The following is a 21,649-nucleotide window of genomic DNA, read 5'->3' on the forward strand; positions in this document are numbered from 1 at the left end:
TAGCGCGGTGTGATGACAGGAGTATGTCCCTTCGGGGACATCCGATAAAATTGGAACGATACAGAGAAGATTAGCATGGCCCCTGCGCAAGGATGACACGCATAAATCGAGAAATGGTCCAAATTTTTTTTTTCCCTAAATTTTCAACCAAGAACACTTGATGTTCTCAGGATCGAATTGCTTCATGGTTTGCTTCAGGTTGGTTGTGATGGTAAATTATAGGCATTTTTGTTTTAGTTTCTTTTGGTTCTTCTGCTTTCTTGTGAATTGATTTAGGATTCTTAGTTCTGATTCTTGGGTCATTTCTGAGCTGCTGAAGTATATGGATCTTCTGATATCAGTATTCACTGTGACGTAGGAGGATGAGGCCTGGGAATGGGAGTGGGAGCTGGAGCTGGTGCCGATGGAGGGTCGAAACCCCCTTCTGGAGAGGGTGGAAACAGACGTCGGAACATTGTTAATGATTTCGGATCCTAGGTCAATGTGGCTCCGGTCATCTTTGACCCTCATGAGACTGCAGGCAAAATAGGTAAGAAACTATTTGCTCAAATGCGTAGCTGAATTTTAGACACGGGGAAATTGTTTGAGGATGAGAAGGTGATGCATTTCCTAAGAGCTAGACCATATTATGTAGGTCCTTGGTGCTTTAATGCTTGAAGCCTGTTGATATAGAGTATAATGACGGTAATACGGTATATTTCTTTTCATGTACCTTTTTGTTGGGAACATTGAGCGGCATGGCATTTCGAAATTAGTTGTTTTCGTGTAGTTTCCGTTGATAACATTTCGCTGCTCAGGCATGCTAACGATCTGTGATGTCGAAAGTTTCAAGTGCAAACTATGTTAACAGGAAAAGATTGAGGAAAATGTGGAATTGGGTTCAGATGCAGATTAATCTGAATCCCAGAAATTCAGAGTGTTCTTGCATCTTCTTTTCTTTCTATCTTCAGAGAGTCAAGAATTCTTAAAATGCTTTAAGGACTGGGAATAAGACACATATTTCATGTAGTTTCGTGGGAAAACTTTTAAGGAATGTCATGCATGAGTGATCAAGCTAACCCACTGGATTTTAGTGTAGTTGCTATCAGCACATTGGATATGGAAACAATAGGTTCAGAATTCAGTAGAATGAGTGCTTTCTATTTACTTCCCCAGAGCCACCGTGTCTGATATTCACTTTTGGTTACTGTGATCTCCATTGTTCACATTCCTAGATGCCTGCAGAGATAAATGTATAGGAAAAATGGCTAAAGACATAGAAAAACAAAATGTATATCAGCAAATGCTGACTGATCTACCATGAACACATAGGCCGACAGTTGGATCATTTACAGGCTGGTAAGATACTTCTAGGTCTATCCTCTTCAGCTGCAATTTTTATGTTTTCAAGTGCGAATATAATGAATACATTTTAGCTGTATCTATAACTCATTGCTTATGGAACCTTAGGAAACTGCAGTAAGTTGATTGATTCTTTCGTTTGTCTTTCTCTTTCAGCTTGTTAAGTGCATGTATTGTTTGAACATGACTCTTCTCATTCTTAATTAGCTAACATCTAGTGATAGGGTGAAGATTATTGTATTTTGCATCATCTTGATTATTTATTCATTTGAGAGGGAGGTTGTCATGTAAAAGTAGGTTACGCTGCTAGGAATCAGGTGCAAGACCTTGTAGCAACCCTTTCTCAACAACATTGCAGTGGATTTAATTTCAAGTACTTCATGATACACCAGATCCTTCTGCCAGTATAACTGAATGCTTAAGCTAATAATTCTAAAAGAAAATAACATTCTAATACACGGAAGAGATTCAGTTAAGAGTTATTATTTATCAATTGAATATTTGATCTCTCTCTTTAAATTCTTGGAGTACTTTGCGTTGCTTTTCAATCTCTATTCATTGACTGATTCTTCATAAGAATAATGAGATATAATGTATTTCTCAGTTATGCTTTTGCTTTCTTCTTTTTCTCATTTTCTCATGTAAGCGTTTTGCATAGATGATGGACCCCTTGCGAAGGAGTTGTTGCATTAAACTTTCTCCAGTCTTGTAGATGCATATTCTTGCAGAGAATTCCTTCAAAGTCTGAGCATTTTCTGTGACCATGAGATTTTGCACAATGAATATACATTTTTGACCAAAATTATCTTTGGGGTTACTGATCATGAGGCTCAAAGTTCCCAGGAACCCACTGCAATGAGATGCTTGCTGCAAGAATGGTGAGAAGTGTTCCTTTACCGTGATTTCATTTTCTTTTTGGATAAAACATGAGTAGACAATGCAAACACCAAGATTTGGTAAATTGAATGCATGGATGTGCTTCTGCAGTACCTATGTAGCTGACATTCATCACTAGCCTACCGGAGCTTGAGTCGCATTGCTGCTCTTCCATCATACGGATGAGCATTCTCCCACGCGCACCATTATTTTCCAATTAAGTAAATAGCTTGTATAGATTCGTAGGTAGGGAAAGTGATATACGTCGTGATTCAATCGCTCTTGCATCTTTTACCTATCATCGACTTTCTGCTTTTTGTTTATGTGCTGAAAGGGAAGGTTAGACTTGAGATTCGATTCTTATTTCATTTGCTTGTCTTATGTATGATATTCCGAATAATTGTTACATTGAAAAACTTTCAGGCTACCTACAGGGATACTTGTTTGAAACCTATCGATCGGCGGGTAATATCCTACTCGGACTCGATAAATACTTGCAGTTGTGACTTGTATGTTTTATCCAGATCCTACCCATTGGGTCTTACCCATTTTATATCCAAAATAATTGGATCCGATATGGGTCTTACCTATTAAGTCTTACTCATTAAAATGAATGAAACAATTATATATGTTTTTTTGTAATGATATCACCAAAACATATTACTAAATTAATTTATTAAAAATATTTCTTGAACTTGCAATTAAAAAAATAAATTAAAAGCTATTTAAATTTTTATCATGGGCGAATTGAATATTGTTGAAATATATATAATGATTTTGATTTTGATCAAATAATGTGTTGTTATTCGTCAATTGCACAATCAGCACAGATTTGAGATAGAAATGAAAATTAAAGAACCAGTAGGGAAAAAAGTATGAAAAATATATTTTAACTTTAGAGTATTTTCTTTTATCGATCTAAAATTACATTTAATTTTCATTTCACGAGTGTTTTACAATTCAAATTCAAATAAATTTTATTATTCCGATGTATTAGTAGAGCTTGCTTGTCACTTTACAATTCAAATTAATTTTATCAGAAATAAAAAGAAAGAACAATTGTTTGCTCGTTCACCAAGGAGAAGCCATCTCTAATACTTCTTGCTGCTCCTTTTTTCTTTTTCTTTTTTCTTTTTTTTTTCGAAGAAATGTAAATTTTATTAAAACTATATAACCGGCTGCTCATCATGGGGCACCAAGCCCATAAAGGCATGCATAATGTACCCCCATATATTTGCAAGAAAATTTGAACATATCCAAGCTATCTTCTATAGTCTAAATAGGACATATGCCTGCAAGCTCTGCAATTCTTCCCCCGAATCCCATTCTAAATTGATCCAGCTCGTGTTTTGTAATCACTTCAGCCTAACAGAGTGGTAAAAAAACAACCAAAAAAAAAAAACTCAATCTTCAATCTCCTTTCGTTGTGATATACTAAAGTTGCCAAGGTAGCTCTATAAACTGCATTGATATAGTGCTGCCCTCTCCATCTTTTAGCGGCCACTCAATACCCCTACTCCACTCGGCATGTGGCCGCGCAAACTATACTTCTTTATTAAGAGTAGCCGAGCATCTCCTAGAAAAAGTGCACTGAAAGAAGAGGTGAGAATGCGCCTCCAAAGTTTGGTCAGTGCAGAGCGCACATGAACTATCTGCAATGTACGTGCACGATTTATCCACCATGGAAACCCTCTCTAGAATGGCTAGCCATAGCATAAACAGATTACTTTGAATCATAAGAGGTCCCTGCAGCATGGGCCTCACCCTCTCTAGAATGGCTAGCCATAGCATAAACAGATTACTTTGAATCATAAGAGGTCCCTGCAGCAGAGAGGCCCATGCGACCTACGCTGCTTGTGACCGAATTGACTGCAACATCTTAGCATACTTCTTGCTGATTTTATCATAAGTAAAGATTATTAAGGAAGAGAGCTGGATTTTGCAATAATATGTACTAAATTTTTATTAGGTTTATTTGAATAACATGTAATATATCCGTGGAATTTGATTTTCATTTCTTTTACCAGACAACCACAGTGAAGCAGACAAGGAGAATCTCATCATCATTCTTTTTCACTTTCCTCCAATTCTCCATACCGACTGAATCGATTAGAAGCCACAGCAATAACCATAAGGGAACTTCCTCTCATGGTACATTCTTGTTTTTGAGTATAAATATTCTTGATACAAGAAAATTCCACAGCACTTTTACATCGTCACAGACCAAAGATAATAACAGAATCAAGCACTTTTCAAGCAGATTGACCGCATTTTATAATCTTTATACAAGGAGGAGCTCTTTTATCAGTAAATTACATGAATTGGCAATCAGAACAATAAGTTTTCACAGGTATGAAAGGGTAAGCGCCGGCTCAGTATATATAACAGAAGGACGTGCTATATATTTCATTTCTTCATACTTCTCACGCACAATATGTAAAATCAGTTCGAGTATATAATACATGCACTACACGACGCAAGACCCAAGAATGACAAATCGGTAGAAGGTAAATTAAAATTTACTTGAAACTAGCATTTTTGTAAACTCAAAATTGTGCTTATACAACTCACATACACCTGCCGCATGTCCATCTACTTCTTGGCACCACTTGATGAATCTGCCTGTGGTTTAACGATACTTAACTGGCCACCATCTTTATTAGCAACTGTAGCAGCTTTTACCTCATTGCAGTAATTTATAAACTTGCTTAGCTCCTGGTGAAACGAAAAGAAGTAGAAGGAGGCTGTTAAGACACATGCCCATTTAAGCAGAGGAAAATCAAGTATGAAGTATCAACTCAGATGACTATAACTAATAGTTTGTATGTGGCAGTTCAGACTTCAACTTCCATCATTATATGATATCAAATAAATCCATATTTACTTATTCTCATGGTCACCTTGGGGCATATCTTGATTGGGTTCAATGAATATATTCAACAGAGACCCAATGCTTGTACATTCTATTCAAGCTTGTTCGGTCTGATAAAGCCTACACTCCAATGGCCCTCAAAACTGAGAAAAGGTACCAATCTTGTCAAAAACAGCTGTGTAAGGAACTCCTAACATTTCAATACTCAAAAGCTTCTTTGGAGCTACCAAGCCTAAGCATAAGGAAAAATTATACATTCTTGATACTTATGAATGCTGATGCAAACAGCACAAATAAGACTTCCTGATGGCAACTAAATTGAGTAAAGATAACTCACTAAAACACATATGTCAAATGTATAATTGAGAGCATTCCAACACGTACAAACACAAAAGCAATCATTAAAAGTTGAATAAACTTCAGAGTTCCTCACGAAGTTCATCTTCTACCTGATTTCCTAAAAATTCTATGAAAAACAAACTTGTTCAAATTGGAATCCTGTTATCTCTCCAGTCAATTCAAAATTGCACATAACGTCCAAACCCATTAGAAATCGACAAAAACAAAATTCATCGTCTTAACAATCAACGTACAATACTCAGTCAAATTTTGTACTTAACCATACAATGATACAGAATAAAATCTGTACTTCAAAGCAAGTATATAAGATATCAAATATGCACAACCCTCCCCCCTCCCCCCCAAAAAAAAAAAGAAAGAGAGAAACGGTAAATACACACGCACGTTGAAAAAAAAAAAAAGAAAAAAGAGCAAGGAAACGAAGAACATACTTTATCAGCGTCCATCTCTTTGGTAACCTTCGATGGCTTCACCGCTCTCTTCCCTTCATGAGCCAATAAAACATCAATATCACGTTTATTATGTGCATACACAAGTGAAAATTCGTACGATTGTGTGCTTTGTGACTTGAATTACCCTTTCGAGTGTGAGAGACTTTGCCATGGCGATTGGGAGGGATGGATTTCTTCTTCTGCTGGCCTTTGAACAGATTGCCCTTCTGCGTCATCTCCCTGTTCTCTCTTTTGGGGGATACGAGTTCCACTTTAGGGTTTCCCTTTTGTCAAGAATAAGGGAAGATTAAATTAGGGCGTGAGGACTTTCAAAAAATATAAAATAAAATCAGGGCGTGAGGGAGATCAACCGGTTCAGCGGTTCGTAAAGAACCGTCAGTCTGCGGCTTTTTGGCACAGGTCTATTAGCTTAGCCTGGACCTTAATTTGTCTTGTTATTAAATTAAAAATAAATAGAAGTCATTTTAATTTGTTTAGAAAGCAATGCTAGTGTTTGAATCTATAATATAAGGACACTCTGAAAAATATTCTATACAGTGTTGGATATATATTCGACACGGACACAATTCAGACACGTATCGAACACGGCAACAGAGTGTCAAAAATTATTTTTTTAAAAAAAGGGACACGGCTGTTGGCGTGTCCGACACGTTTTCGAGGAGTATCCGATATATTTTGAATTTTTTTTATAATTTAAAAAAAAAATTATTGTCTTTAAAAAAAAAAGTTTTAGGCTTAATAAAAAGAAAAAGAATTAATTGTTTCCTCTTAACTAAAAGAATTAGGATGAAACTATTAAAAATTCGGGAGATGTTGAAGATAATTTAACTAATTTAAATTATTAAAAAAAATTTATTGTCTTCTTTTAAAAATAAATTGATTATGTATATTTTTAAAGTCACATTTGATTAAAAATATAGATGTAAGACATGCTTATTTTATATTTTATCTTAATATTATATCGGATATTTTAATTTTATGAGAAGTTGAAGATATATATATAATAAAAAATATATTACATATAGCCATGTCAGGGTCATGTCGTGTCATATTTTTTGTATTTTTCATGTCACCGTGTTGTATTGTGTATGTGTTATCGTGTCCGTGTCAATGCATCATAGGTTTGAATTTATTTTTGGAGTGTCTCGTTTTGTTTTGTGGAGATTGAGAGAGAGAAAAAAGAAATAAATAAGTATATGTTGCAAATAATGTATATATTTAGATTTGATTTTTTGGATATAACTTATAATAGTTTAAAATAAGTGTTGTATGCTTGATTTTGTACTTTGAGAGACAAAAATCACTATTTATTGTTAAAATCATATCTCTTATATATTATTTGTAGGTGGATTTAATTATATAGTATTTTTGTAATTATATTTATATGAAAAAAAACAAATTACATTTTTTATTTTTAATAATTGAATAAATAATTTTATATACTCTAGTAACTAGTTAATAATATTGTTGTTGAACATTTTATACGGATTGATAAATTTAAATAGATTATTCAAATAATAAATTATTTAAATGAACTATATAATAATGTTATATTATATAGTATTTTTAATATTTCTAATGTGTGGAGTTTCCGGTGTCCCTGGCTGTTGCTCACGAGTTCACGTCATAATCAGATCCCTCACTTATTATCACCATAAATGTGTCCTAGAATGTGAAAAATAAAATAAAATACATAATATGGAAGACTTGAGGTTCACCATAGGCATTAAACAAGAAAAAAAACACACGCAATACTTTGATAACAGATAATAGATTTACAACCGCGATAGGTTAGCGGCAACACAATCAAGTGGATAAATCAGAAATAATCATTTTGATGTCACTGCGTTGAAACCATCGTACACACTCATTTTCCCAATGAGTACAACCATCGCAGTTTGTTCTCATCATCTAGATGGAGGAAGATCGCTCTTGTGCTACGACTAAAAAAATGCTCTAAGGCAGTAGTGAAGACGACATTCGGTAGATTTTTAAACTTTGTTAACTCATTTATACACTGATCTATAGACTCAATGGCCTTTGGCCCTGATCTGTCAATATTTCCGTGGAGTGACTAATTCAACCTGTTCATGGTCTCACATTTTCTCGAATGCAACTCGCTCATTCTGTGTCGTGTCGAATGCTTGCTACTAGACAATGTTGTGAAGGTTGGTGTTGGGGGGGGGGGGGGGAGGGAGTAGAAAAGTATTCTTCATTTGATGGAATTGGTGATGAATGGGACAAAGTTGTATCCTCATAGTCATGTCTTAATTAACAACTGTCTGAATTAGTCCCTATAGTTTGGTCATCGTTTATGCCGTTTGCAGTTTGGAATGCACAGAGTAGGTGGGTAGAAATTCGAGCAATGCCCGTGATGTGGTGTTCCTTGCGAACATCTTGGTGCACTGATCAAAATGAGGTAGCCCGTTTCAACTATTTTCTTATATTTCGGATTTTTCTACAGTAGGACAACATATAGGACATTTAGATATAGAACATTTATATTTGTTTTTTTTAAAATAATACGAGAAGTTTTTTGTCTATAAATATAACATAGAGAAATTTCGCACTATTTTCCAAACACAGGTGGATATTATGCTATTGACCCTTATAATTTAGTTTTATTAGAATTCTATCTCATTCAACTAAGTGCGTAACTAACAATTATAAAACTAATTATGGAATTACTAATTTATACACATAAATTCATATATTATTATATGAAAAGGATATAATTAAAATAAAAAATAAAGAAAAAAAATTAAAATATGACGAATGATTCATACTTTTTTAATATATGTTAAATTATTAAATTCTATATCCAAATATCACTATTTTTAAAATTAATTATTAATATTTAATTAATGGGGGGGGGGGGTGGGGGGGTGGGGGGGTCAAATTGGAGCTATAAAAAGACAAGCAAACTTGACAACTCCAAGACAGACACTTGGCAACAAACCTGTGAAAATCCCATCACTGGTCAACCTCACACACTTTCTTCCAACACCCAAAAATCACCTGTCAAAACCAATTTCCAAATCTCTGCCAAGTCAAAAAGTGTTCGCTTCCTCACTCTCCTCCGCTCCGTCCCTCCACATCTCCCCAACTTTCTCTGCAAATCTTTCAACAACCAAAACGAGGAAAAAGACGAGAATTTTTTGAAAACTATAGGGAAGAAGAGGCCCGGAAGATATCAGGTATGTGTGGGATTTTTGCATATTTAAATTTTGACGTTAGGAGGGAGAGACGCTACATTTTGGAACTGCTTTTCAATGGCCTACGCCGCTTGGAGTACAGAGGCTATGATTCCGCAGGAATATCTATTGATTCTTCGTTTAGTTTGGATTGCGACGCCGTCCCTCCCCCTCTGGTCTTCCGCCAAGAAGGCAACATCGAGTCACTTGTCAAATCTGTCTACCAAGGTAATAATTGTATGATACTTTTGGTGATCTGGTTTAGCTTTTCTGTTTTACTTTTTTAGGTTTCTTTTTTCGGGATTGATGTATTTGGTATATTGTGACTGGAGGAAATAAGGTCATGTGGAATTCTCTTCAAACTAATTGTTCAAATCTGGTTTGCATGACATGAATAGGAGGGTTTTATATTATTTTTGTTGGATGCGTGGTGTATGGTTTCCTGTTGCGGGCTTATGCGTCATGGAATTTCATGGTTGAACTTCTTGTTTTTGTGAGTATCATGGTGGCGAAAGTGCATTCACTTATATCTACTGATTATCATGCGTTCCATACTTAACTTTGACGCTCTGCATTTACTTATTGTGCTAGCTCGGAAAATTAACACATGCTTTGCTAAAGAGTAAGAATTTTAGGATTAGACTTTCAGTTACTTTTTAATTTTAAGACAATGCACTGTCTGCACATTCATGTTGTTTTGTTTTGAACTTCTGGTAGATTTTACTTTTGTTTCATAGAAAGTGTACACCAGAATTTCGGCTGTAAGCATATGAACATGCTTGTACTAACACATTAACAGGCATAAGTATGTGAACTATGGTGCATGTTCCAGAAAAACAAGAATCTCTGGATCCCCCAAGCCAGGCAGATACTAAATCTTTGAATTGTAACTCATGGGTGGATGGCATAGCGCCGCTGCATAAATTAGTTGGATGCATTTAGTAAAACATTTGAGATCTTTTTAAACCTGCATGAGCGAGTACTATAGTGATTGCACATTGAGCAGTGGAGATTTCCGGTTTCTTTGGTGTTTCCGTATGACTTGTTATCTAAGTGCTTTTAAATTATTCAATATACCCTGCTTAAAATCTGTAGATTCATGTTTACTTTGCCTTCCATGGTGCTAATTACTTGTGGTTCATCTTCATATTTTCAGACGTTTCCTTGACGGGTTTGAATTTGGAAGAGTCATTCTCGATTCATGCTGGAATAGCACATACTCGGTGGGCTACGCATGGGGAGCCAGCTCCAAGGAATAGTCATCCCCAGTCCTCTGATCCAGGAAATGAGTTTTTGGTTGTTCATAATGGAGTTATAACCAATTATATGGTTGGTTTTCCCTCTCTGCCATTTTGCCATTTTTTCTTGTTCTATTCCAAATATGATCTGATTCTGCAGTTGCTTTTGTGCTTTCAATTGATTTGTTGCGTGGATATGGTTGCCGCTGCCTTCTATATTCGGCAATGTTTTTCTTGCTAGTAGTATACTTTTGTTCAGGAATATGATTCAAATGAGAACGATACATGTTTTCATGCAAAATAAGAAAGGGAAAACAGATTATCATAGCCCTGGATCTCTTTATTGATTGCAATTTAGGATTTGATATATCATTTCTTTCGAGAATCAATGTCCTCCCTATATATTCAACTCTGGGGTTTAACCTGACCATGGGGACTGATGTCTTTCTTTAGAGGGAAAACTGGGGAATGAGAAGTGTAGTGAATTGACTAAAATTGATGGTATGTTAGTAACTGATAGTTTCTGTATCTTTGAAAGCCCTTGCAAAAGAGTAGTTCTTTTCAGTTGTCTGGTTGAATTTGCCGATAGTGTTTTTTATAGTATAACCAAAAGGAATTCACTCAACAATGTATACCTGAAACACTGGGAAACAATTTAATTATAACTGGGAAAGCACATAGTTGAAGTAGTTGTCAAAACAGGAGTTACTTCAGGGGTGTTGCTTCTTTTTGTTAAACTTCAATTACTATTGGCAGAAAGAAATTATTATGTTACATACTGAAGAGGATTTGTAATTTGGTTTCGTTGACGATCCCACAGGTCTCTATATCTTTGGAAATAGATACTTGGAGATATAACACCTCCTTTTCCCATTTTATGGTAGCAAATATTGAGGGCAGAGGGTGGTTCAACAAATAGCCAACTTGTACATTGTTTTTCTCTATGTCCTTTTACTGCAGTTCCTCCCTTGCTAGAGTAGCTGATTTTCTTAATGCTCGTGGTTAAAAAAGGGGATCCACTGTGAGATATATTAAGATGTCTGGTTTCCAAATATAGCTGGCTGCTTTCTAGACTTAAATGGCATAATTTTACTTGTTTGTTTTCTATCCATTTGCATAGGGATATTATATGCCCTCAGCTTTCTTATCTTGTCTCCTTTAAGTTTTTGTTCTTTGTGTCCTCATATGTTGCCTCCTTGAGTTCTTATTAATAAATTATCATATGAATAGTAATAATGTTTGGGTCTAAACATAGAGTTTTCATTTTTCACACTTATAAGATATTCTCTTTTTCATTCACGCATTACATGTTCTTTTAGGTGTTAAAAGAGACACTAGTTCGTCAAGGTTTCAGTTTTGAATCTGAAACAGATACAGAAGTCATACCAAAGCTTGCAAAGTTCATCTTTGATAATACGAAAGAAGAAGGTATCTTTCTCCTACATCTATAAAGGCACTAGTTCTACATTTCTTGGTGACTTTTCATTACAATTTTCTCCTTTCGTCTTTCCTGCATAGTTGATAAATTAGCAAAGAGCAGTGAGGCCCTAACGCTTCCTAGTGTTCAAGATCATAGTGGTTCAGATTTTTTGCTGTAGCTTGCAAATTGTTTAGGAATGGTCTTGTTTTTCTGCGATTTCTCACATTGCGCAACTTAGGAGGAATTACTTATACTAGACAGCAAATTAAGACATAAATGTCTCGTCTACAGCACGACAAAATGCAGAAGCCAACGACAGAAAGTTACTGAAGCAAAGTTAGCAAACTGCTCGTATTTGGAATGGGGCAAGCGAATTTAGAGCATGCAGGAAAATATTGGAAAGTTTCCACACCTCTGTTGGTTCACCATATATTAAGTTAGAACATCAAAATAACTACTGCAATTTTCAAGGATACAATTACAAAAGGATCAGAGGTTGATTAGGTTTTGGAGAAGAGCCAAGAAGGGAACTTGACGTTTGCTTAGAAGGAATACTTTAAAGGTTCAGTCTCAGAGAGTGATACATGAGACGAAGGAGGAAAGATTAGAGCAGAAGGAACATGAAATTGCTCTCTTCTAAAGAGTAAAATTTCTTTTATTATCATTGTGAGCTTCTCTCTGGACTGTGGGGTGTTTTCATTAAATGTAGAAACTGGATACTAGTGTCACATGATGCAATTTCTTATTTCAGAATTCTGCTGTTGTCTAGGTTATATATCAGCATACTCAAGCACAGTTTCTTGTAGTTTCCATGGGGGGAATGGTCTTCAGCTTCAGTTTCTAAAATGGGTATCTCGGGAAGTGTTATCTCTAACGATCCAGCAAGACCTAGGATGCTGGAAGCATTGTGTTGGTAAAGACTTCCAATCTTCTGGCCTCCTGGAGAAATCCCAGGTCCCTGCTATAGGAGATGACTTACATGGAGAATTCTGCATAATCGTTTACTTTGTTGTGAGGGAAAACTAAGCAGTAGATGTAGGGAAAATGCTCCTTGCTCCCCCTTCTTGTCATCTTCCGGGTGGAAAATATATTACTAGAACATGCCTGTGTTAGAAATTGGAATCATAATAATAAGCTTCCCTCTGGTAGGGGTAGGTACGATTTGGAAAATTTGCATTTAGTGATATAGTTTGAAAAGATGCTATAGTCTGTAAGATGTCCATAGCCTACATAGAATGTCCTATGCTGCAATGAGGTGGCAACTAAGTGTGAGACCTTTTAATTGCGAGAGTTGAGGGAAGGCTTCATTAAGAGTAATTATGCAGCCTCTTTAACAAGAGAGTGAGGAGAAGCCTGCCTATGAAAGAAATTTTGCCTATTTTACCAAGTGAGGAAAGGTTTTCTGCTTTCAACGAAGAAGTTTATCCCTTTTTACTCTGTTTTCTCCATCCTTCCATAGGCTAATCTAATTTCTTTTGCTTTTAAAATAATTACCTCCACCTTGCTTGAAGGACTTTAATCTATCTTTGGCTACTATTTAGGGCTATCACTAGTTCCTCTACGTTTATTTGGTTTGGACTTGGACTTGTGTGGGACTTAGCTGCCTTGATCATCAGTAAACTCTCTCAGTTTCACTGGTTGCCTGTAGTAACTAGACTTGTTTTTATCAAATGTATTTTCCAACAATTGGTGTATGCTCATTCTGTTTTTGACTCAGTCTTTTACGCAAAAGAAAGTAACAGTTTTTTCCCACTCTTGGTTGTCTATTACTGTATTACATTAAAGCATCAGAGTGGTAATGTAATATTGTCAGAAATGTCTCTTTTTCGTTGAAGTACTTGGGTACACAAAAGTGTGCATAAAAAAATTGTATTTCAGGAATAACGAACTTGTCCTGCAACTTTGGTGCATAAGCTTTGTGGTTATCTGAAATTTTGCTTTCCTGTCTTATTTATGTCCTCTTTTGGTGAATAGTAGCATGTCTATGTTGCATTTGTTCTCATTGGTTCTTGTGGATTAATATAGGTTTTTTCTAGGTTACTCTTTGTGCACTATATTTTCTTTGTTTTTCTATGTTATAAAGTTTAGGTTGCTACTCGTTCACAAGGTGTCATTTACTCGAGTTCTTGGTGTAGGTGACAAGAGTGTGACATTTAGTCAAATTGTACTTGAAGTTATGAGACATCTGGAAGGAGCCTATGCTCTCATTTTCAAAAGTCGGCACTATCCAAATGAATTGATTGCATGTAAACGTGGTAGTCCACTGCTCCTTGGCGTAAAAGTGAGTTTATGTAGTCCTCTTTTTGTGCACAAGCATTTGCTTTACTATATCACTACATTTATTGAAGTTAGCTCTTAGAAATCCTTTAATGCTGCCTTCTGTGAAGTTATGTAACATGTATTTTGTGAAAAATGAGTTCTTTTCTTTGATGAGAATAACCTCTTTAATACATTTTCAAAATTTCTTTTGCCTCTTCTTATAACATTCTGAACTTTTCACATTTAATGGAGCTGTAGTATTGGTAGAAGTCAATATGTTGTTCTTAGTACATTTCTGAATGATTCATGCATTACGTAGAAAAGATATCGTGAAAATTATGAATCAACTAATTCTGGAATCACATATTCTGAGCCTGGTAGATATAAGTGAAGCACAAAATGTTATTGTGCTTTTTCTTAGTCAAACTGGTTTTATGAACTCCATCTTATGTTCGTGGTTAGGACAAAACTTTTTATCCTAGCTGAAAGCATAACTGTAGATGTTAATGGGCATTGTCTAGCAAAATCATCTTTTAAACAAGTGAACAAGGAACATCTAAAAAGGTTCCAAGGACAAGGAGGATTAGTGATACAACTGATATGAGGTGCTTCTTGTCTGTTTTCAATCTTTCTTTTATTCTCTTGTTCGATTCTCTTTTTCCACGCAGAATTTCATTTTCTGATAATAGTGATCAAGGTTTTAAAACCTAGCCCGGCCCAAATAGTAGGACCTTTTGAACCGCCGATCGGGCCATAAAATGGTCCATTGAAACCAGAAAATCGGAGGAGCCAAAGAACTACTTTTTTTTCATGAAAACCGTTTGACCTAGTGGTTTAACCGGTGAACCGTGTGGCCCGATATTGGGTTGATTGTACAGGTCGAGTCAACAATAAAGTATAAATACACGATAAAATCTCTAATTTCTCTTCTAAAATGTGTATTATTTCTGTTAAGTATCCTAATTTTATATTATTTCTAAAAGAATAATAGATTATTTTTGTATGCATTATTTTTGTTAAAATGGGATAATTTCTGTTAAGTTTTAACTATTTTATGTTATTTCTAAATATAAAATCCTAATTTCTCCTCAGTTCAGTTTTGCTATTTCTGTTAGATTATATATGGTAATTTAGTGCATCTGATTTTCTATTAAATTTGAAAATATATAATATTATTTCCTGTATTTAATCTTTATAAGTTTGTTTTTAAATTTATTTTATTATTTTATATATTCTATTGAACTATTAATGTCAAAGAAAAACAATGATTTATTATTTTTAAAAAAGATAAGTTGTTAAGTATATTAAATTATTTATTATTTAATGTTATTCTTAAAATATTAATAATAATTTATGACATAAATATGACGTCATTAGTGCGACCATGGTTGAGCAAATGGTTGAACCAGTGGCCCTAACCCACTTAATTTTCCAATTAGATGAATGGTCCAGATTTCAAAACATTGATAGTGATAATAAGACTCTTTGATGTTTCTGTGGAAAAAAAGATGGGGTGGTTGTAATTTCAAGTGTGTATGTTTTGAAAGTGCCATTTCTGTGTTGCAGGAATTAAGTGAAGAAGCCAGTATTGGAGCGTCTTTTGACGACACTAAATTTCTTTCGAGCAACGGGCAACCGAAGGAATTGTTCCTGTCAAGTGATCCCAGTGCCCTAGTGGAGCACACAAAAAAGGTCTTGGTGATCGAGGATGGTGAAGTTGTTCATCTGAAGGTGCTTTTTCAATTGATTAAAATAGCTAGATTCCAATAGCTCCCTTGCAATTAAACTGATTTAAGCTTTTGAAGAGCACCACTTGTTGATTATTTCATTAGAATTCTGAAGGACCAGAGTCATATACATCATATTTTATCCTATTTCTTCCTGAGAGAAGACATCAAATGGAATATAGATGTTATGTATGTGCTTACTAGAGCTCAAGCACCTTTGTGGACATTGATGATATTAAATATGGCAACTTTGTGCAGTTCATTAAGTACGAGTCATAATTTCTCAGAGACGAATAACTTCTCTAAATTTACAGATGAATTTGATGCATAAATAATACAAAGGCAGGGCTTGCAGTTGTTGTTACTGTTGATTTACCTTTATATAAATCAACGTCACATTAGAGTCAGATAATCTTATCTTGTTGCAATAAAGTTCTTAGAGTTCTCTTCTTGTCATGTTCTCTCTTCAGGCTTGACGTCTTGTCTTTAACTTGTTGGACTTCTATTAATGGAATCATATGAAAGAGAATAAATGGCACTGTTTGTTTTGAAGTTGAAATTTCCATGTTTTATATCTGGATTAAGTGTTTTTTGCTTGTTGGCTCGTGCCGTTTTTCTTCCCCCCCCCCCCCCCAAGTCTGCACAAACTAAATTAGCTAGTAATTAAGCCTTTTCATCCTCAAAAGTCCAATATTTATGTTGAATTAAATTTCCAGATGAAAGAAATAAATTGATGAAATCTATACCATTGGTAATCCGAAGAAAAGTAATCTAAAAAAGATGCTCGTCTTTAAAAGATTTTCGAGAAATTTTGTTATATCTTTGGTATGTAGGTTCTTATATTCTGAGGATTAGGGGCGAGTTGGTTTATTTCAAGTGACAGTGAATCTCACTCCAGATTAATCCCAAGATGAGGCTGGATTGGTTATCAAGCCATGGGGATTGATTACTAAATGGCCATTTTCTCCATGGGTTTTTGATGAAAATTTATCCATACCCTTTTCTCTAATAGCATTGTCTCTGGCTCCAAAATACTTGTTTCCATCTTAACTAGAGGCTTATGGCCCCTACCTGTGCATCGGGGCAGCCCCTCAATGCCCCACTGAATCAGCTTCCAAAACCACTTGCAACCCCATGATTCTTCTATAACCACCGTCACCGGCCCTTTTAATCTAATGTCCATTTATACGCTGGTTCCTAACTCATCATATCCTAGTGAATAGGAGAGTGGGAGGACTTTGTTCTAATCATTATTCTTTTTTCATTTTTGGGTGAGGTAGAGTAAACTGGAGGGAAATATTAGAAATAGGACTTCAGCTTGTTAATTCCTTTAATTGTCTTCTACAAGCTTTAAGTTGATTAATGGATATATCTTTTGATGGGTTGATTAATGGACAGAGAATGTGCAAATACATTATTGTTCCAATTATCGGCATATCGTCTTGAACTGTGTGAACATAGTCATGCCTTTGATATGCCTGTCTTCAAATATTGAAGAGCTTTTAAAAGTTTGAGGAACTCTCCATGCATATGGCTTCCATGGGTACTGTGTCGCCCAGTATTTTTCCAATGTTAAATTTAAATAAACACAAAGATCTTGCTTGGATCCCTTGCTGGAAACTGATACTCTTTTATTTATTTTTTTCAGTTCTATAGAAAAATTTCTTCTCTGATTTATGATCTGGAAAGGCAGGGGCCTCCCTGCATGTTCACTTGCAAACTTTTACTGGAAAAAGATCCATTTTCCATCTATCCGATGCATGTTCGATTAATTTGCTCTTTTGCTCAGAAAAGTATTTAGACCAATAATACGAACTGTAGATGACATTCATTATTTAATGCATACAGAAGGCTTAGAAAAAAATTCAGACCAAGGATCGATGTTTTCCTTGTCTGAATATCTCTGACATATGTTTTATTAGTCAGATACAAAACCAACGATATGAACTGTGAAATAACATTTATCATTTAATGCATGCGAATTGCTTACCAAAAATTCAGATCAAGAATTTACAGTTTCTTTCTCTGAATATTTGCATCTGAATATTTGCTATGTTTTGTCAGTGATATAAAATCTTTCCAATTACAAGTATAGTTATCTTGAACAAATGGGAGGTTTTTTCTTTTTAGAAATAAATTACAAATATCCGTATGCGCAGTGATTTTAGCAGGGTTAATTGCTGAGGACTCATGTTTGCTACAAAACCATGTGCATTAATATACACCTGAAGAAATATGTCACTTTTGTCCTTTTTCTCTCACCAGACTTGTGCGCTTCACTTTTATTGATTTTGGTGGGTCCAGGATGGACGTGCATCAATTTTCAAGTTTGACCGTGCTAAAGGTGAACATGCTGGAGCTTTGGCTCGGCCAGATTCTGTTCAACGTGCATTATCGGTTCTGGAAATGGAAGTTGAACAAATTAATAAAGGGAAGTATGAACATTACATGCAGAAAGAAATCCATGAACAACCAGAATCTCTTACAACAACAATGCGAGGGAGGCTCATACGTGGAGGATCATGCAAATCCAAGAGTGTCCTCCTAGGGGGTATAAAGGATCATCTCAAAACCATAAGGAGAAGCAGAAGGATAGTTTTCATTGGCTGTGGCACAAGTTATAATGCTGCTTTAGCTGCAAGGCCCATTTTAGAAGAACTTTCTGGTAAGTGTTGGCAAATGTCATCCTCATATTCAAGAGTTCCTTTGATGGTTACACACCTAAATTAATGTTGTGTTCAGGTATTCCTGTATCAGTAGAAATTGCTAGTGATCTACTAGATAGGCAGGGGCCCATATACAGAGAAGATACAGCTATCTTTGTTAGTCAATCAGGTGAAACTGCTGATACTTTACAGGCATTGGAATATGCATTAGAAAATGGTGCATTATGTGTTGGCATCACAAATACTGTCGGTAGCGCAATTGCCAGGCACACCCACTGTGGTGTTCATATAAATGCTGGCTGTGAGATAGGTGTTGCAAGTACTAAGGTAGACGAATTGCAGATATATATTTTCTTTTTTGGTCTCTCTATAGTCTCCCGATAATTTTAGTTATTATATGTTTTCATGTGTAGGCATACACAAGCCAAATTGTAGTCATGGCTATGTTGGCTCTTGCAATTGGAGATGACACATTATCTAGTCAAGCAAGAAGGGAAGCGATTATAGATGGTCTATTTGACTTGCCAAGTATGTATGTCTGCTCTGTCCCCCCCCCCCCCCTCCAACCCCCAAAATACACCACAATAGGAACTCTTTTGGAGAATATGTGTGTGCTCCAACCAAGGGCCTCTCTTTTTACTAAATTGCAGGTAAAGTGAAAGATGTTCTCAAGCTTGACCAGGAAATGAAAAATCTTGCGCAGTTGCTGATTGCTGAGCAATCACTTCTTGTTTTTGGAAGAGGATATAACTATGCAACAGCTTTGGAAGGTGCCTTGAAGGTAAAAGAAGTAGCGCTTATGCATAGTGAAGGAATACTTGCTGGTGAGATGAAACATGGACCCTTGGCTTTAGTTGATGAAACTCTACCTATTGTTGTTGTTGCCACCCGAGATGCTTGTTTCAGGTTAGTCAGTTTCCTAGTAAAAATGTCTGATTATTTCGACATAATTCTAAATGCTTCATCTAAGATTTCTTCTTATGGACAGCAAGCAGCAGTCAGTCATTCAGCAACTTCATGCTCGGAAGGGTCGACTTATAGTGATGTGCACTAAAGGAGATGCATCATCTGTGTGCGTTGGTGGATCTTGCCGTGTAATTGAAGTTCCTCAGGTTGAGGACTGTCTACAACCTGTGATTAACATAGTTCCCTTGCAGGTAATGTAGTTACTCCTTTATGAATCCTTCATTAACTGGTTTTGGGTTTCTAACTGAACTTGGAAATCTTTAGTATCAATGAAGGGTATTGATATTTGAGAAAATTATATAGATTAATACATCCAATGGTCTTGTATTAAGATGATGAAGACATATCTAGACCTTGAATGTCTTTTAATGGGACAGACTCTGTAATTATTAGAATTTGCTCTTTAGAAATAAAATGGTTAAGTGGTTTAGCTCTAGAGTGTGAGATTTCTCATTTTATGGTCTTATTTCAACTCCATGAAACCATGGTTGCGACACAAAGGCCTAATTATTTTGTAGCATATTTGTCAAGATTGAATTCTTCTGTGATGCATATGGAACTTTTTACATGTTGGATGCCTTTAAATGATATGCACCAGTACATAAATCATAACTAGTTCAGGATTGTGATCATGCCTTAGTTATACTCGCATATCTTGTGATTGCTTCAAAGTTTTACTGACTATTATTTGAATATTCAACATTGTTGAAGTGTCATATGGCAGAGGTGGAGACAGAGATTGCAAAGAGTATTGTATTGCTTGATATTGGAAAGTTTCTTTTTTGTGAAGTTTCATCTTATCTATGCTTCTTGAAGTAAGAAATTACTGTTTGCTTCACAAACTGCATGTGCAATTATTAGATTACTATATTTTCGTAATATTGCTATACCTAAACTCGTTCATTGATCCATTATGAATACTTTCTTGTATTTCGGCCCCTAGACTTGGTAAATCTGTATGCTTAAGTTAGTTCCTGAGAAGCTGGAGTGCAAAGCATAAGGAAAGTTCAGAAAGGCCAATATATGAAAAGAAACATCAGGAGATATATTTGGTCTGATATTTAAGGAAATGTATTTGAAATTGAAACACTTACATTTCTGCTAATTTGACTCTAAGCTTTAGCTGTAGTGCCTCATATTTATTCTTACATTTTTTTCTGTGATGACAGCTTCTGGCATATCATCTAACCGTACTACGAGGATACAATGTTGATCAGCCCAGAAATCTGGCAAAGAGTGTGACTACTCAGTGATATATGTGATCTTCCCCTCTTGCAGTTTCTTTAACATGTCCCGGACAGACCTCATCTGCTATCTTTTGCTAAGGTGATTGACTCCTCTTTATGTTGAGCGCATATCAATTCCTGGGCAGTTCATCATCACCATTTCATTTAACCACAAAAGACGGATTGCTATTATTCCCCAGTTTGTTTATCCATTCATCTCATCTGTTTAGCTGCTCCGTGTTCGACCTCTTCCAATATACCATTTCCAGGGAAGTGAGTTTGAAGCGTGACAACGGCATATAGGAGCCTGTCCCGCACGGATCAAGTGATCTTGTGACAGATGACTGTACAGTAACATATTGCTGAAACGTCGTCGGTAAATTATTCATGTTTTCTGTAATCACTGTATCCATCAGCCCCGACCCGTATTTGTTTATGAAACTCAAATTGTTCATTCTCTGTTCTTTGCAACTACTTCTACAACTGCATTGTTTTTCGTTATTCCGGTGTAGTAAGTTTGTGAAGACAGGTAACATGAAAGAACGTGAATACTTCACAACAAACGACGCCAACGGCAGACGCTGTATGATTATATATGCATCAGAGCTCACACTTTGTTTGGATCTGTTCCTAGTTTAGTCTACTTTCAGTATCTACCCAAGTTTTGGCCCAACAGGCAAATATAAAAGGGTTAAATTTCTATGAAACATCTTATAAATTTACATATATAAGATTGGGTTTAGGACTTCTAAAACATTAAATCTTGTTTTAAAATTAAACACTTAAAATGATTGAATAAATATGATTACAGAGCTCATAAGTTGGTAATATTTATAATTTTGTAATTAATATGATAAAAAAAATGAACGAATTCTTTAATCCTTAAAAAATAATTAAATAAACTTATAAGCTCGTAAGATTTTAGTTTTGGATTTGATAAGTTTTTTCCTCTCAAATTTTTAGCAAATATTTTTTAATTGTCCTTTTCATATAAATACAAACATACTATCCTACTCAACAACGCCTATTATTACAGTAGACAACAACTCCTA

General features: G+C 35.4%; 2 protein-coding genes, 1 long non-coding RNA gene and 1 other non-coding gene across 11 annotated transcripts; 3 read left to right on the forward strand and 1 right to left on the reverse strand.

The window, feature by feature from the left end:
- Positions 1-2,667, forward strand: LOC105172128 (uncharacterized). Of its 6 annotated transcripts, none has more exons than XR_002287886.2 (5): positions 1-198; positions 359-529; positions 635-692; positions 2,000-2,219; positions 2,329-2,667. It is a non-coding gene; the product is annotated as an uncharacterized LOC105172128 (long non-coding RNA). The 6 variants fall into 6 exon arrangements; XR_002287887.2 differs by having other exon boundaries at positions 635-684; XR_016067750.1 differs by lacking the exon at positions 635-692 and having other exon boundaries at positions 320-529.
- On the forward strand, positions 26-128 carry LOC148786713 (U6 spliceosomal RNA). Its single transcript, XR_016068421.1, has one exon. It is a non-coding gene; the product is annotated as a U6 spliceosomal RNA (small nuclear RNA).
- Positions 2,668-4,599: 1,932 nt separating the features above from the next.
- LOC105172126 (2,3-bisphosphoglycerate-dependent phosphoglycerate mutase) lies at positions 4,600-6,194 on the reverse strand. The gene is made up of 3 exons (XM_011093466.3): positions 6,026-6,194; positions 5,881-5,933; positions 4,600-4,932 (listed from the first exon to the last, which is right to left on the reverse strand). Exons 1-3 carry the CDS (start codon positions 6,114-6,116, stop codon positions 4,810-4,812), a joined length of 267 nt encoding a protein of 88 aa, XP_011091768.1. The 5' UTR covers positions 6,117-6,194; the 3' UTR covers positions 4,600-4,809.
- Positions 6,195-8,852: 2,658 nt separating this feature from the next.
- On the forward strand, positions 8,853-21,222 carry LOC105172125 (glutamine--fructose-6-phosphate aminotransferase [isomerizing] 1). Of its 3 annotated transcripts, none has more exons than XR_002287854.2 (12): positions 8,853-9,323; positions 10,252-10,424; positions 11,653-11,761; positions 13,889-14,034; positions 15,579-15,743; positions 18,044-18,404; positions 18,482-18,732; positions 18,819-18,933; positions 19,056-19,311; positions 19,394-19,562; positions 20,541-20,697; positions 20,828-21,222. XR_002287854.2 is itself a non-coding variant. In XM_011093465.3 (11 exons), exons 1-11 carry the CDS (start codon positions 9,101-9,103, stop codon positions 20,622-20,624), a joined length of 2,052 nt encoding a protein of 683 aa, XP_011091767.1. In that variant the 5' UTR covers positions 8,853-9,100; the 3' UTR covers positions 20,625-21,222. The 3 variants fall into 3 exon arrangements, 1 of the variants encoding a protein (XP_011091767.1); XR_848628.3 differs by having other exon boundaries at positions 20,867-21,222; XM_011093465.3 differs by having other exon boundaries at positions 20,541-21,222.
- Positions 21,223-21,649: the final 427 nt, after the last annotated feature.

This window comes from Sesamum indicum, linkage group LG10 (assembly GCF_026168435.1).
Source record: "Sesamum indicum cultivar Baizhima isolate 11 linkage group LG10, ASM2616843v1, whole genome shotgun sequence".
Classification (NCBI taxonomy): domain Eukaryota; kingdom Viridiplantae; phylum Streptophyta; class Magnoliopsida; order Lamiales; family Pedaliaceae; genus Sesamum; species Sesamum indicum.

Excerpts from the sequence above, each read along its gene's own strand:
- LOC105172125 (XM_011093465.3), top strand. The coding sequence starts at position 9,101 with ATGTGTGGGATTTTTGCATATTTAAATTTTGACGTTAGGAGGGAGAGA. Across the intron at positions 9,324-10,251 it reads TGTCAAATCTGTCTACCAAG|ACGTTTCCTTGACGGGTTTG; the intron begins GTAATAATTGTA and ends TCATATTTTCAG. Across the intron at positions 18,934-19,055 it reads TGGTCTATTTGACTTGCCAA|GTAAAGTGAAAGATGTTCTC; the intron begins GTATGTATGTCT and ends ACTAAATTGCAG.
- LOC105172126 (XM_011093466.3), bottom strand. The coding sequence starts at position 6,116 with ATGACGCAGAAGGGCAATCTGTTCAAAGGCCAGCAGAAGAAGAAATCC. Across the intron at positions 5,934-6,025 it reads AGTCTCTCACACTCGAAAGG|GGAAGAGAGCGGTGAAGCCA; the intron begins GTAATTCAAGTC and ends TGGCTCATGAAG. Across the intron at positions 4,933-5,880 it reads AAGAGATGGACGCTGATAAA|GAGCTAAGCAAGTTTATAAA; the intron begins GTATGTTCTTCG and ends TCGTTTCACCAG.